At 39.1% G+C, this 14,517-nt stretch overlaps 1 protein-coding gene across 1 annotated transcript in view; it reads right to left on the reverse strand.

Annotated features, from left to right (window-relative positions):
* CDH23 (cadherin related 23) overlaps positions 1-14,517 on the reverse strand; it is a 782,513-nt gene that overhangs the window by 23,885 nt on the left and 744,111 nt on the right. Inside the window, exons 52-55 of the mRNA XM_018553073.1 lie at positions 9,603-9,740; positions 7,534-7,653; positions 1,941-2,118; positions 531-742 (exon numbers count right to left, since the gene is read on the reverse strand). Of these exons, the coding sequence (XP_018408575.1) occupies positions 531-742; positions 1,941-2,118; positions 7,534-7,653; positions 9,603-9,740 (648 nt within the window). The remainder of the gene's footprint in view (positions 1-530; positions 743-1,940; positions 2,119-7,533; positions 7,654-9,602; positions 9,741-14,517) is intronic.

The raw sequence follows: 14,517 nt of genomic DNA on the forward strand, positions 1-14,517 counted from the left end.
TTGGACATGTTGTATGGTATGCAATTGTCAAAATTGAGATAAGCAAAGCCTTCAGTAATATTGCAATTGTATTGTTATATTTTCCTATTGGTAACAAAAGTGCTTCAGCTCTTTCTCTGAATTTTTCACTATCACATGAAGTTCATAGAATTCTAGTATTACTGTGAAATAAATGATTTGCTTAGGGCTGCAAACCAGCTTCTATGAGCTGCATTTCTATGGCCACAGACCCTCCAACATGACTCACTCCACCTAGTACAGAACACCCTGACCCTGTCTCTACTTTTCTTATTACAATCTCCTGAGCTAAGTCAGTGAACTCTTGAAGGGTTTTTGAAAAGCCCAATTCCAGTTTAAAATAAAAATAAAAAACAATCAAATGCCCAGCAGTTATTGAAACCAAAGCAGAATGTTTTCTGCAATACTCTGCTTCTTCCTGGTCTCTGGCACATTCGTTGATCCATCAAATGTTATTAAAATTACACAAAATTAAACAAATGTATTTTTTCCATCATGAGTTTACTACTTACCTCTTTTATATGTAGAATGGTACCATTGGGTGGCCGAACAAACACAGGCCGATTATCATTAACATCAATCACCTCTACTTTTAACATGGTGGTCCCCCACAGAGGAGGTCTGCCTTTGTCAGTGGCTACAACTGTCAAATTGAATCTTTCAAAGGACTGTAGGAGTCTTCGGGAAGTTATTAGTCCAGAGTTACTCTCAATGAGGAATGCATCTAAGGAGATGTCACAAATAAAGTTTTTATTACGTATTTTACTTGAACCAAAAATGTGCATATATGTAAATAGAGTATTGAAAACATTATATAAAATTAAATGTTTACCAGTTTAGATGTTCATGTAAGCTAATTAGTTCTACCAAATGGCCAATGCTGACTAACTGAAACAATGGACTTGACATTAAAATGTTGATAGAATTCTAAACCTTTCTTGGCTCCATAAGCCATGTTACTGGTGAGAGAATCTTCCCATGTTCTGGGAGAGTAGAAGCCAGACGATAATGCTTAAAAACATGACTGGATTGCTTCTACTCATTTCTCCTCAATTTCCATCCAGTTGGGGATAAGCAAGGCATGGGTTTGCTAAATTTATTTTTAATTTAACTATTACTAGTGACCAAAGTAGTAGGAGGATCCATTCCCACTTCCCTGTTCCTGTGCATTTTATCAATGCACACAAATGAATGCATTCTGAATGGGCTGCCAAGTCACAGCAACATAACAAAAAACAGACATGCAGTTGTTTTTCAAACCAGTGCACCACAGTGCACAGAAGCCTGTTACCGTGAATTGTGAGGTGCTGCAATGCATGTGCATCAGAGCTGTGTTGCCTTAGTGCAGTGGGCTGCCATTCAAAATGAATGGCAGTGCAACATACTAACACACATAACATGTGTTAACGTACATTGCTGTAACGTGTAGTTACAAAAGTGTGTTTTGGCCATAAAAGTGACTACTGTTTTTTTTTTTATATTTGATCCTAGATTATCCACAAAGTTTCAGCATGAGAGTGGGAAAATGCTTCACTTAGAGGATTACGGCAAAATATCACCAAATACTAACCAGCTTCTTTAGCATAATTGAAGTTCTGAAGTGCCCAGAAACACACTCCAAATGAAGGAATTTCCAGTGTGAGAAGACATCTGATATAGGAAGTAGGATACTAATAGTAGCTTATGTTGCATTAGAAAGGGTTAAAGTTAAAAAGACTTGTTTACTGTATATTTTGCCTACCACAGAAGTGGGAAAAGCAGAAGGAGTGGTTTCTTTTGCATATAAAAGAGTTATGCAACACAAGAGGAACCTTCCAAGCATTGGAAATTACAACATCTCCAAACATGTAAATTGAAAACTTTTGCCTTTGCACATTTAGTTATATATCAAAGAGAGAGAAAAAAAAAACTAGAACACATACCAGCACCAGGGCCCTGCAGATTATAGGTCACCACACCGTTGTCACCCTCGTCCAGGTCTGTGGCTGACATAGTGATAACAGATGTGCCCTCTGGTTCATTCTCATACACGCTGGTACTGAACTGGCTTTTAGAGAACTGCGGTCTGCAGTCATTAACATCCAGGACCGTAATAAGCACCTTATAACATGTGCGCAAAAAAAAAATGTTTGTGTCAATAAATAAAGTATCACACACTTCATGGCACAAAGAATATCAAGAATGCAATATTTAACCAAATACATAACTTGGTATTTTCATTGGCTCTGATCCATCTGTCTTGTGTGTAATTGTGCAATTTGTTTTAGATCTTTTCAGATCAGGCATTATTTGTGTCTGGTAATAATCTTGAGATATAAAAATGTAGTACAACATTCTATCAAATATTGCATGTCATTTATGGGTACATTCTACAAAATGTCACAGACTAGAGATATGTGGTAATGAAACATTTGTAATATGTGTGTAGCTTTAGACCTATTTGACTGATAAATGGTGAATGCATGAGCCATCTCCAGCTTTTCCAAATACTGTTATGAAACCTGCCCTGCCAAACAATACTGTAGTTTAGTTCATGAAGCTCACTGCAGTACATTTTAGCATCAAGAACTAACAGTAATTTAACAGTAAGCAGATGTGTATCAAAAACTTATGATCATGCTGAATCACATTGTTTATAGTGTGATATGTATTAAAAAGGTGACTTTATTAATATAATATGCAATATAGCAAAATATGCATATATCTATATACACAGAATATATCAAATATGTATTAAATGTGAGGTCCTTTCCATGAGGAATATGCTGAGTCATGGTATCATAGATGGTCGAACGTGATAAGCATCAGAAGTACCACTTTTTCTAATTGGGCGTGGCTGATCCATAACACTTATCCTGATACACACATACGCACACGTGCTGAGTCATGGTATCATAGATGGTCGAACGTGATAAGCATCAGAAGTACCACTTTTTCTAATTGGGCGTGGCTGATCCATAACACTTATCCTGATACACACATACGCACACGTGCTGAGTCATGGTATCATAGATGGTCGAACGTGATAAGCATCAGAAGTACCACTTTTTCTAATTGGGCGTGGCTGATCCATAACACTTATCCTGATACACACATACGCACACGTGCTGAGTCATGGTATCATAGATGGTCGAACGTGATAAGCATCAGAAGTACCACTTTTTCTAATTGGGCGTGGCTGATCCATAACACTTATCCTGATACACACATACGCACACGTGCTGAGTCATGGTATCATAGATGGTCGAACGTGATAAGCATCAGAAGTACCACTTTTTCTAATTGGGCGTGGCTGATCCATAACACTTATCCTGATACACACATACGCACACGTGCTGAGTCATGGTATCATAGATGGTCGAACGTGATAAGCATCAGAAGTACCACTTTTTCTAATTGGGCGTGGCTGATCCATAACACTTATCCTGATACACACATACGCACACGTGCTGAGTCATGGTATCATAGATGGTCGAACGTGATAAGCATCAGAAGTACCACTTTTTCTAATTGGGCGTGGCTGATCCATAACACTTATCCTGATACACACATACGCACACGTGCTGAGTCATGGTATCATAGATGGTCGAACGTGATAAGCATCAGAAGTACCACTTTTTCTAATTGGGCGTGGCTGATCCATAACACTTATCCTGATACACACATACGCACACGTGCTGAGTCATGGTATCATAGATGGTCGAACGTGATAAGCATCAGAAGTACCACTTTTTCTAATTGGGCGTGGCTGATCCATAACACTTATCCTGATACACACATACGCACACGTGCTGAGTCATGGTATCATAGATGGTCGAACGTGATAAGCATCAGAAGTACCACTTTTTCTAATTGGGCGTGGCTGATCCATAACACTTATCCTGATACACACATACGCACACGTGCTGAGTCATGGTATCATAGATGGTCGAACGTGATAAGCATCAGAAGTACCACTTTTTCTAATTGGGCGTGGCTGATCCATAACACTTATCCTGATACACACATACGCACACGTGCTGAGTCATGGTATCATAGATGGTCGAACGTGATAAGCATCAGAAGTACCACTTTTTCTAATTGGGCGTGGCTGATCCATAACACTTATCCTGATACACACATACGCACACGTGCTGAGTCATGGTATCATAGATGGTCGAACGTGATAAGCATCAGAAGTACCACTTTTTCTAATTGGGCGTGGCTGATCCATAACACTTATCCTGATACACACATACGCACACGTGCTGAGTCATGGTATCATAGATGGTCGAACGTGATAAGCATCAGAAGTACCACTTTTTCTAATTGGGCGTGGCTGATCCATAACACTTATCCTGATACACACATACGCACACGTGCTGAGTCATGGTATCATAGATGGTCGAACGTGATAAGCATCAGAAGTACCACTTTTTCTAATTGGGCGTGGCTGATCCATAACACTTATCCTGATACACACATACGCACACGTGCTGAGTCATGGTATCATAGATGGTCGAACGTGATAAGCATCAGAAGTACCACTTTTTCTAATTGGGCGTGGCTGATCCATAACACTTATCCTGATACACACATACGCACACGTGCTGAGTCATGGTATCATAGATGGTCGAACGTGATAAGCATCAGAAGTACCACTTTTTCTAATTGGGCGTGGCTGATCCATAACACTTATCCTGATACACACATACGCACACGTGCTGAGTCATGGTATCATAGATGGTCGAACGTGATAAGCATCAGAAGTACCACTTTTTCTAATTGGGCGTGGCTGATCCATAACACTTATCCTGATACACACATACGCACACGTGCTGAGTCATGGTATCATAGATGGTCGAACGTGATAAGCATCAGAAGTACCACTTTTTCTAATTGGGCGTGGCTGATCCATAACACTTATCCTGATACACACATACGCACACGTGCTGAGTCATGGTATCATAGATGGTCGAACGTGATAAGCATCAGAAGTACCACTTTTTCTAATTGGGCGTGGCTGATCCATAACACTTATCCTGATACACACATACGCACACGTGCTGAGTCATGGTATCATAGATGGTCGAACGTGATAAGCATCAGAAGTACCACTTTTTCTAATTGGGCGTGGCTGATCCATAACACTTATCCTGATACACACATACGCACACGTGCTGAGTCATGGTATCATAGATGGTCGAACGTGATAAGCATCAGAAGTACCACTTTTTCTAATTGGGCGTGGCTGATCCATAACACTTATCCTGATACACACATACGCACACGTGCTGAGTCATGGTATCATAGATGGTCGAACGTGATAAGCATCAGAAGTACCACTTTTTCTAATTGGGCGTGGCTGATCCATAACACTTATCCTGATACACACATACGCACACGTGCTGAGTCATGGTATCATAGATGGTCGAACGTGATAAGCATCAGAAGTACCACTTTTTCTAATTGGGCGTGGCTGATCCATAACACTTATCCTGATACACACATACGCACACGTGCTGAGTCATGGTATCATAGATGGTCGAACGTGATAAGCATCAGAAGTACCACTTTTTCTAATTGGGCGTGGCTGATCCATAACACTTATCCTGATACACACATACGCACACGTGCTGAGTCATGGTATCATAGATGGTCGAACGTGATAAGCATCAGAAGTACCACTTTTTCTAATTGGGCGTGGCTGATCCATAACACTTATCCTGATACACACATACGCACACGTGCTGAGTCATGGTATCATAGATGGTCGAACGTGATAAGCATCAGAAGTACCACTTTTTCTAATTGGGCGTGGCTGATCCATAACACTTATCCTGATACACACATACGCACACGTGCTGAGTCATGGTATCATAGATGGTCGAACGTGATAAGCATCAGAAGTACCACTTTTTCTAATTGGGCGTGGCTGATCCATAACACTTATCCTGATACACACATACGCACACGATTAATGTACCCTAACCTTTGACCCCCCCAACCCCTCAACTAACTGTTTGTTTGCATTAGTCTTGTTTTTGGGTCTGTTATGCTAGTTATACACGACTCTAATTTCAGCTGATCACTGCTCAACAGACCAAAATTCAAGCCATGGATGGCCCTGTCAGCACTTCAACACTTTTATCAAACTGGGTGGCAAATTATGAGATCAGATGCAGTCACTGTTTGAGTTTTTAGACAGTTGCGCTCTAAGGGTCCCTGACTGTCTGAATACAATAGCAAGCAGTACAGACTACACAGTGGATGGAGGAAACTATTGACTTTCTCTTGTTCAGCCCACATGCTAGACTTACTCAGCCACACAGCCCCACAGCCCCACAGCTCATATTTTTACTATAAGGCCATACTATATCTATATACACAGAATATATCAAATATGTATTAAATTTGAGGTCCTTTCCATGAGGAATATGCTGAGTCATGGTATCATAGATGGTCGAAAGTGATAAGCATCAGAAGCACCACTTTTTCTAATTGGGCGTGGCTGATCCATAACACTTATCCTGATACACACACACACACACACGCACACGTGCTGAGTCATGGTATCATAGATGGCCGAAAGTGATAAGCATCAGAAGTACCACTTTTTCTAATTGGGCGTGGCTGAGCAAGAAGTGTATAAAAATGATAGAGGTTTGACATTAATTTTGAAACACTCGCAGATAGCTATCATATGCTGTACCGGTGTGTTCCCAGACTTTCTCTTGTTCAGCCCACATGCTAGACTTACTCAGCCACACAGCCCCACAGCTCATATTTTTACTCTAAGGCCACCAATGGCATCTAAGATATTTCTCTTATTATAGATGTACATTAAATGTGACCCCTTAACCTTTGATCCTACGTTGAGCCTAAATAATGCTTAACAACCCCTAACTCCAAAAATGAATGTCACCTCATAGGCCTGATACTACCCTGCTGATTTGTACCAGCCCCAAATTGTACTGGCTTTGGAAAATTAACTCCCCAAAACTAACAACCTGCAGGTGACATCTCCACAAATTTAGTTAGGATGGAATCAGTTGTGTTGCACTGTAACATCACTGACACATTTAAGAGTCTACTCTTAATAATTCTTTTGCTATATAAGTGCCCAGGAAATTCATTAGGTGCACTAAACAATTAGATACAATACATATTCAGCAGATCATTTGGTGTATGGGTGTGATCAGGAGCCACAATTTCAGTTCCAACCTGCAGCTTCTTTGCTTATAAATTCTGATATTGTTGCACATTTATTCCGATAAAATGAGGTTTAACCATAAGATCCAAAAACGGATAAGCAAAGTAGGCAAGTGCACGAAGCCTACTTTTTATCTTTGTGGTTTTGCTATAAGTTGTATTATTAACCTTAGGTGCCCAAAGTCAGAAAATGTACATTGCACAGATATCATAACACTCCGGCACATACAATACAGTAGATAACATTTGCCCCGTCATCTCCACAACATAGCCATAAACATATACATTAAAAATGTTATTATACGCTGTAGCTTGTTAAATTACCTGCACAGAGTTCTCTCGTCGGTTGCTAGCGATGTCTCCAGGATTGTCTCTGGCAATGGCTGTAAGAGTATAGTAATCCTTCTTCTCTCTGTCCAATGGGGAAAGGATGTATATGTCTCCCTGTTGTTACAATAAGCAGAGTTTTAGACTTTCTAATCTGATTTGTACATGGGAGAGGGTAAATTGCATTGCACCTAGGGGCTTATGCTTAACATAAAGTGGGGTGGTTTAATAAATAGAATAACAGAATAGTAGGATGAGGTTGGAGTCTACACAGTTAAACTCAACATTAACTATAAAACTAGTTAACACTTTTATTAACTTATATGTTGGTCTAGTCTAGTAACTGACATCCTCAGCAATGTTGCACCTATATAATTCTATGCATCATGTTGACTGACGATATACAAAGCATAATAAGTACAGCCACACGCAGCTCTCACGTGTTCGAACAGGGATATGCTATATGGTAGTTTCAGGTATTAGTAGTGCTTCGAGCAGTTTAACATTCAGCCTGGCATGCCAAACTTAAATAAAACCATGGCCCAAATGGACTTAAACAAATTTTCAAGGGATCACATTAAGTACCCTAAAGGTCATGCCTATGTAATTCTGGAAAGCAATTACAGCACTCTTTTTAATTAAAATCATAGTAACAACTGCAAATTACATGTTTATCACAGAGAAAGGGGACATAAAACATTCCTGAAGTGAATCATTAGGGACACATGTGACCCAAAAAACACTAGTCTGACACTCCTACTTTAATGATTTAAGGATTCTGAAAGTAAGAGATACGTCATAAAAACTTCAACAGATCTACTAGGATACACCTCTTACGTGCTTCTCTCGCCCTGATGCTGCTCTCCCCCTGCTGCTATTACCAGCAATTTCCGACTGTCAAAATGACAGCGATAGTAGAATTGCTTTGTATTACACAGCAGGAACAGCTGTCAAAATGCATCCACTTCAGTATATAATAAAACCTGTAGATAGCCCTCCACCATAGCAACCAATTGCCAACCATGCATTCCTGACCTTTGAACTATGGTCAGGTGGTTTAGACAAGCCAACAGTGGGTGTTTTGGTATGTGCCATTACCACCGCTAGTAAAATCAGGGTTCCCAGCAGTCTTTTGTCAGTGTGTGTTAAGAGAGACCTGGAGTACATAGACACAGCTGACAGATTGTTGTTTGCAGGGAGAGAGAGTTGCAATCATACACTGCTAACCTGTGCTATATACAGTGCTCTAAGGTGTAGTATTGTGCTACATTATTACCATTTAATGTACTGTATTGTGATACATAACTGTGCAATGTGTTAGGGTTTCATATTATTGTGCACCCCTGTGTTCACATAGGACCCAAACTTATCTTGCTTGTGTTAAAACAAGTACAAAAACAATTATTTTAAAATAATGCTAAACTATGACACATGAAGCAGTACTCCAGTCAAAAATAAAGCAAAAAAAATATTAAGGTCATCTGAAAAAGTAAAAAACAAAACAGTGTTTACAGCAATACTCACCTTCAATCTGGAGTTGTTCCTCATAGTTTTTCTTTTCTGCCATAAAATGTCTCCAGTATTCTGGGTTGAATGACATTTCAGTATATTTAAAACCACTTCCTTTGAACCTAAGCTGTCATGTACCCTCCCCTAGTCATGATCCGCCGCCTGACTTCCTGATCGGGGCACATGGCACCGGTACTCGGTATCAGCGAGTACCGACAAAAAAAATATGGTATCGGTGCATCCCTAGTTCTAACTTTTACCCATGTGTTGTTATTTTTGTTATGTCCCCATCATAGGGAAACCCAGGTTACAGGAATAAGGATAATAAAAATCTGAAAGAGTTTCTACCCCTTCCCCACAGTATCCAAAACTATAAATAAACAACACATCTTTGGCTGGAGCTGGGCTTAAAAAAAAAAAGAGGCCACGATTTTGAAATATTTGGTACTTCATATGAACTAAAAATCCAATCTGTCTTCAGGGAAGGGAGAATGTTATAATCAAAGATCAGTTTTTAAGATACTGATGTTATCTCCTAATGGAGTCACAGCACTTACCGTAGTAGGGTTTATCCCAAACTTGCCCTCTCCATCCACAAGGCTGTACTGAATGAGTGCAAACCGCCCAGAGTCTGCATCCGTGGCTTTTATTTGCAAAACCGTAGAACCAAGTTGGATATCCTCAAAAACAGGTTTCTGGAAGACAAGAAGAAAAATGTTATAGATTGAAAGACCAAAAGATGAGGCCAGTTTAGACAGCAAATGCACTGAGTAGCCAAGTAGGTTGATAGACATTTGTGTTTTATGTAGAGGTGATTATAAAGCCGGCCAGACTGTATCAGGGCAGTCACAGAGTGAGAAGTCAAGACCTCACCAATACCTTACTGCTGTGAGCTATTAAAAGACCATAGTGCTCTAAAACTATTCAGAGAACATTTAAAACTACCTACAGGCTTTAATCTTACCACCAGAAGCCATAAAAACAAACAACAGCATCCACAAAATATCAAAATGCGCTAATGTAAGAGCAAAGTTAGAAAGCACAGAAACTAGGGTAAAAGAACTCCCTAATGGGATAGCAATAAAGTTGAGTGTAAAACATAAATAAATTAGAAAATGAAATATATAAAAAATTAAAAATGCAAAAAAATTATTTTCAAAGTCCCTCGCCCCCCACCTGCACACACATACAACGCAAACACTCGTCGGATGCGCCTACGGCAAAAACTAAAATTGTGCCAAAACACTAAACTGATGAGCGGTAAAAGCTTTTAAAGCGTCGCCTATAGGAAATTTGTGTTAATGTAGTTTTTTGAGGCTTCACGGGCGAACACAATTTTAAGTTTTGACATGCTTGGTATCTATTTACCCGGTGTGACTCCATCTTTTATATTTTACCAAAAAGTGGGTATTATATTCTGCTTCTGTGCACTAAATTTCATTTCATTTCATTTCAGAAAATATATAATTGTTGGGGTTTTTAAAGGAGAACTATGAGGTGAGTGCTTTTCACTCACCTCATAGTGCTAGCCGACCTGTGACAATGAGACTGGCACAGGTCGGCTCAGTAGATCGGGAGGTGAGCGAACACATACCGGCGTTCGCTCACCTCTCGATCCTGTCACAGCTCTCTGCCGTGACAGGGGAGGGGCTGGATTCCAAACCCCCTACCCCGCTCCGATCTGCCAGCGCTGTCTGGCGGAACGGACGGGGGAGGGGGCGGGCACAGCTGGCTCTGCCTCTAGATAGGCAGAGCCTGCTGTCAGTCATGCAGCTGGGCGGATCCCGGCATAATTGTCGGGATCCGCTTCAGCTGCGGCGTCTCAATATACCGCGAGCTACAGCTTGCGGTATACTGAGCCTAGGGTAACGGGAGGACGCTAGTTTGTGTCCTCCCGTTACCCTAAGGAGAACTATGGGGAAAAGCCTTAACCCCATAGTTCTCCTTTAAGCTGTTTTCTAGCCAAATATTCAGATTTTATCATGTGAATGCAAATAGTAAGAAATTGCTCTAGGCGGCAAGTGGTTAAGAATGTGTCCATACTCTGGATACAGGTGCACTTTAAAGGTACATAATAAAAATTCTCTGCACTGTGCTGCTGTATGAAAAATTGTATGTAACCATGTTTCCCATTGAATCAATATACCAAGCACCAGAGTATTGAATCTCTTTTCATGGTACTTGAACTTAGGGGCATTAGCATGGAGGTTTGCAAATGTGCAGTATAATATATACACACGTACAGTACACTGATGCTTTTAAAGAGTTCAAGTTTTCTCCAGTCTCATTTAATCATAGCCATGCATACTTGATGCAGGTGTATTCCTATTTGGCATGTTAATCTATATATTTTTATTTTAGGCATTCTATGGCTTAGCTGATGGACATTTGGATCCTAGAGTGTACATGCTATAGAAAACCACCCTTGTCAACAAATTCCTTGCATGTGGATGAATATGTGCGTGCATCATAGACAAATGAGCACGATAGTATGGCATATATGTTAGTGAATCAGGTCTTTTTTTTAAATTTTTTTTAAAAATCAGGTCTGTTGAGTCATCATGAATGAAAAGTCTGCAAACAATCTAATTATTAGCGCTCAGTCATACTTTACTAAAAAAAAAATCTAATGAATTTAAAGCTGAACTAAATGAAGCACCAAACTACAAGTAAAAGTGAATCCCAACAATGTACTCTATATCAAGGTATCGACACACTACTTAAAATCTCCTTTATCTGCTTGTCCGATAGTGGTCAAACAATGCAGATCACTGAAGCCCCTTCACACAGAAGCCAGCACCATCTATGAACTCTTTCCTTCTATTTCTGTCCAAATGCACCCACCACAAGAACGTCCCCCGAACATATGCAGTAAGGAGATGCACACATCATTCCTCCATCTATGCACACAATAACAACCACTGTTGGTGGGTTGGTGTGAGCGCAATGTTACCTTGGGGGAGTGCCAATAACAAGCTCCACATTGCACATATACATTTTAAAAGGATAACCTACAATTTTGCTAAGTGCACCTATTTGGCAGATTTCTGGGGGGAAATGCCATTGCATGCTGTAATTATGAAAAAGTGAGAAATGTTTATTGTTGACTACAATTCCACTTTAAAGTTGCTATCCTGTTCTTTTTCCTCTTTTTCTGTACAGCCTTTAATATTATTTATAATAAAATGAATAGCTCAGAAAAATGTTTTACCAGTGTTTCCTGACTTGCTCTTACAATATATCTAACTTCTTAGTACTGGCCTTTTGTAACATCAAGTATCTTGTAACATCAAGTTCTCTGTATGGGAAAACCTCTCCATCATTTTAAATAGGTAAGCAAAAAACGATTCCCAGATCCCTAATTACTGATAATAGGAAGGTGCACTATAGCTCTGCCTAGATGAAAAACTGAAACAACAAGCTGGTAGGATGTGTTCCGTAAATGAATCTCATGGCTTTATTTTTGCTTCTTGACTGCTTTGTATCTTAAACTCTGTAGTTGATTATAAGTTTGGTTTATGCTATTTACATATATTAAAGCAGTTTGGCTTGGTGTAATAAAATCAAAAATATGTGGTTGATCAACATTATATACAGAATGTATTTGATTATATATATATATTTTAATGCCTCTTAAACGTTTGGAAACATTTGTAAAATTTTATGACCTACTAACATTATTTACTTCCTGCCCCACATCTGAAAATATATAAGTACTACATCCTGTCATCACCTCTACACTTCCCGTACCAGATTTTATCTTCTTTAATTGCTTCACGGTAATCTTTGTGGGCTGTTTCAGTTATTCCCTCTAGCTCACAAATAGCTTTTAAAACAACCATAAAGGACATTACGAAAGCTATAATTTCTTTGTGAATCATAAGTGGAAATAATATAAGAATTAAAAATAAACTCCACTCTGCAAAATCTATTCCTACAATCTACTTTATGGAGTTCTAACAAATCCGCCTGCCAGTATTTTGCCCAGTTATTTTTGTTTGTTTAGCTTTTTCAATTGCCTTAACTGGCAACAGGTTTGATAGTCTTTGGTCAATATACGTTTAGTGGATTTTTTAAGTTTCTAAATGGTTTTAACTTGTTTAGTGTTTTTATACAATTCTTGTGTTACAAAAACATATTACTTGTTAATGGATTCTTGGAGTACTGTGCGTTAGCTAAGGTGACAGAACACCAGGCCCTCCCTGCTTTAATGCTGTAGTTTTGTCTACTTCAGACTGAGCCATCTGATAAGAGATAAGTTAAGATTGGACTGGCTTATGGATCTGACTAATTTAATTACAGAAATGAAAAAAATGGACTGCACATCAAAAAAACAAACAGAGTATTGAAAAATTTTAAAAGGAGCCTACAGTCTCACCTGTCTTTAAAGAAAAATGCAAAAATATTACTGTGCAATTTGTTATTTTAATGTACATTTTTTTCATTTTAGTTTTTACCAAAGGCCACAATAATTGTAAAAAATAAACAATCCATTTGATCATATACAAAGACTGCAGCCCTGTTGTTTGCTTTTAACCTTAGAAGGCCTGTAAGGGATACCTAGGGGCTTCTCCATATTCATCACTCCTGCTCTGTCTGGGGTCAATGCCAAGTCCCACTGACAGCCGCTTCCATCAGAATGGAGTCTAAACGCAATGTTTGCAAGATTTATTCATACATACTAGGGTTGCACAGATACCAAGTACAGTACTCGGTACAAGTACGAGTACATGTACCGATACTTTTGAGCTCCAAGACTAGACTAGAGAATAATTCAGAAGTTAGGAGGCAGCTGTCATTTGTAAGTAGCACACGGAGCTCCTGGGATTTGTACATCTCTGTTTTAATGTATGATTTTGTTTTTATAAATATAAATAAAGGGATGCACCGATACCAGTTTTGCGAGTAAGAGTACTGGTATTTGCTGAGTACTTACAATTACGAGTACTGATACATTTTTGTTTATTGTCATGTGACAGTTTTTCTAAAACAATACAGACTAATGATTTCAGGGCAGTGGTGGAGCGCCAGAGCCAGGCCCCAGCTGCAACCCTGGTAGTTCTCATGAAAATGCCAAGTATCTGCACTGGTACTCGAAAAGTATCTGTGCATTCCTAATAAATACACTGTAAGAAAATTGATACATTGTGTTTTGTTAATCTAAGCTCCGGTAGCCTTGAAAGTATAATTAATTAATAAACAAGCAGGTGTATCTGTTGAACCCCTTTAAGGAGTTGAAATTTGCACTTATTATTCTACAGTAACACCATGTACTGTACGTAAACCCCCCACTGGTTAAACTGAGGGTGGGGGCGCTTTTTTTCCCTTTTAATAATTTTTAATAGAAAATATCTGAACACATGCACTGTCATAAACAATATAATGAAATTTTCACTTGAACACTGCCATACCAACAATACACAAGCAACTTCTATCATGTAAAAATAAATTACAACCAATATATCATAACCG

Source organism: Nanorana parkeri, unplaced genomic scaffold (genome assembly GCF_000935625.1).
Source record: "Nanorana parkeri isolate BGI_ZX_2015 unplaced genomic scaffold, ASM93562v1 scaffold108, whole genome shotgun sequence".
In the NCBI taxonomy this organism is placed as follows: domain Eukaryota; kingdom Metazoa; phylum Chordata; class Amphibia; order Anura; family Dicroglossidae; genus Nanorana; species Nanorana parkeri.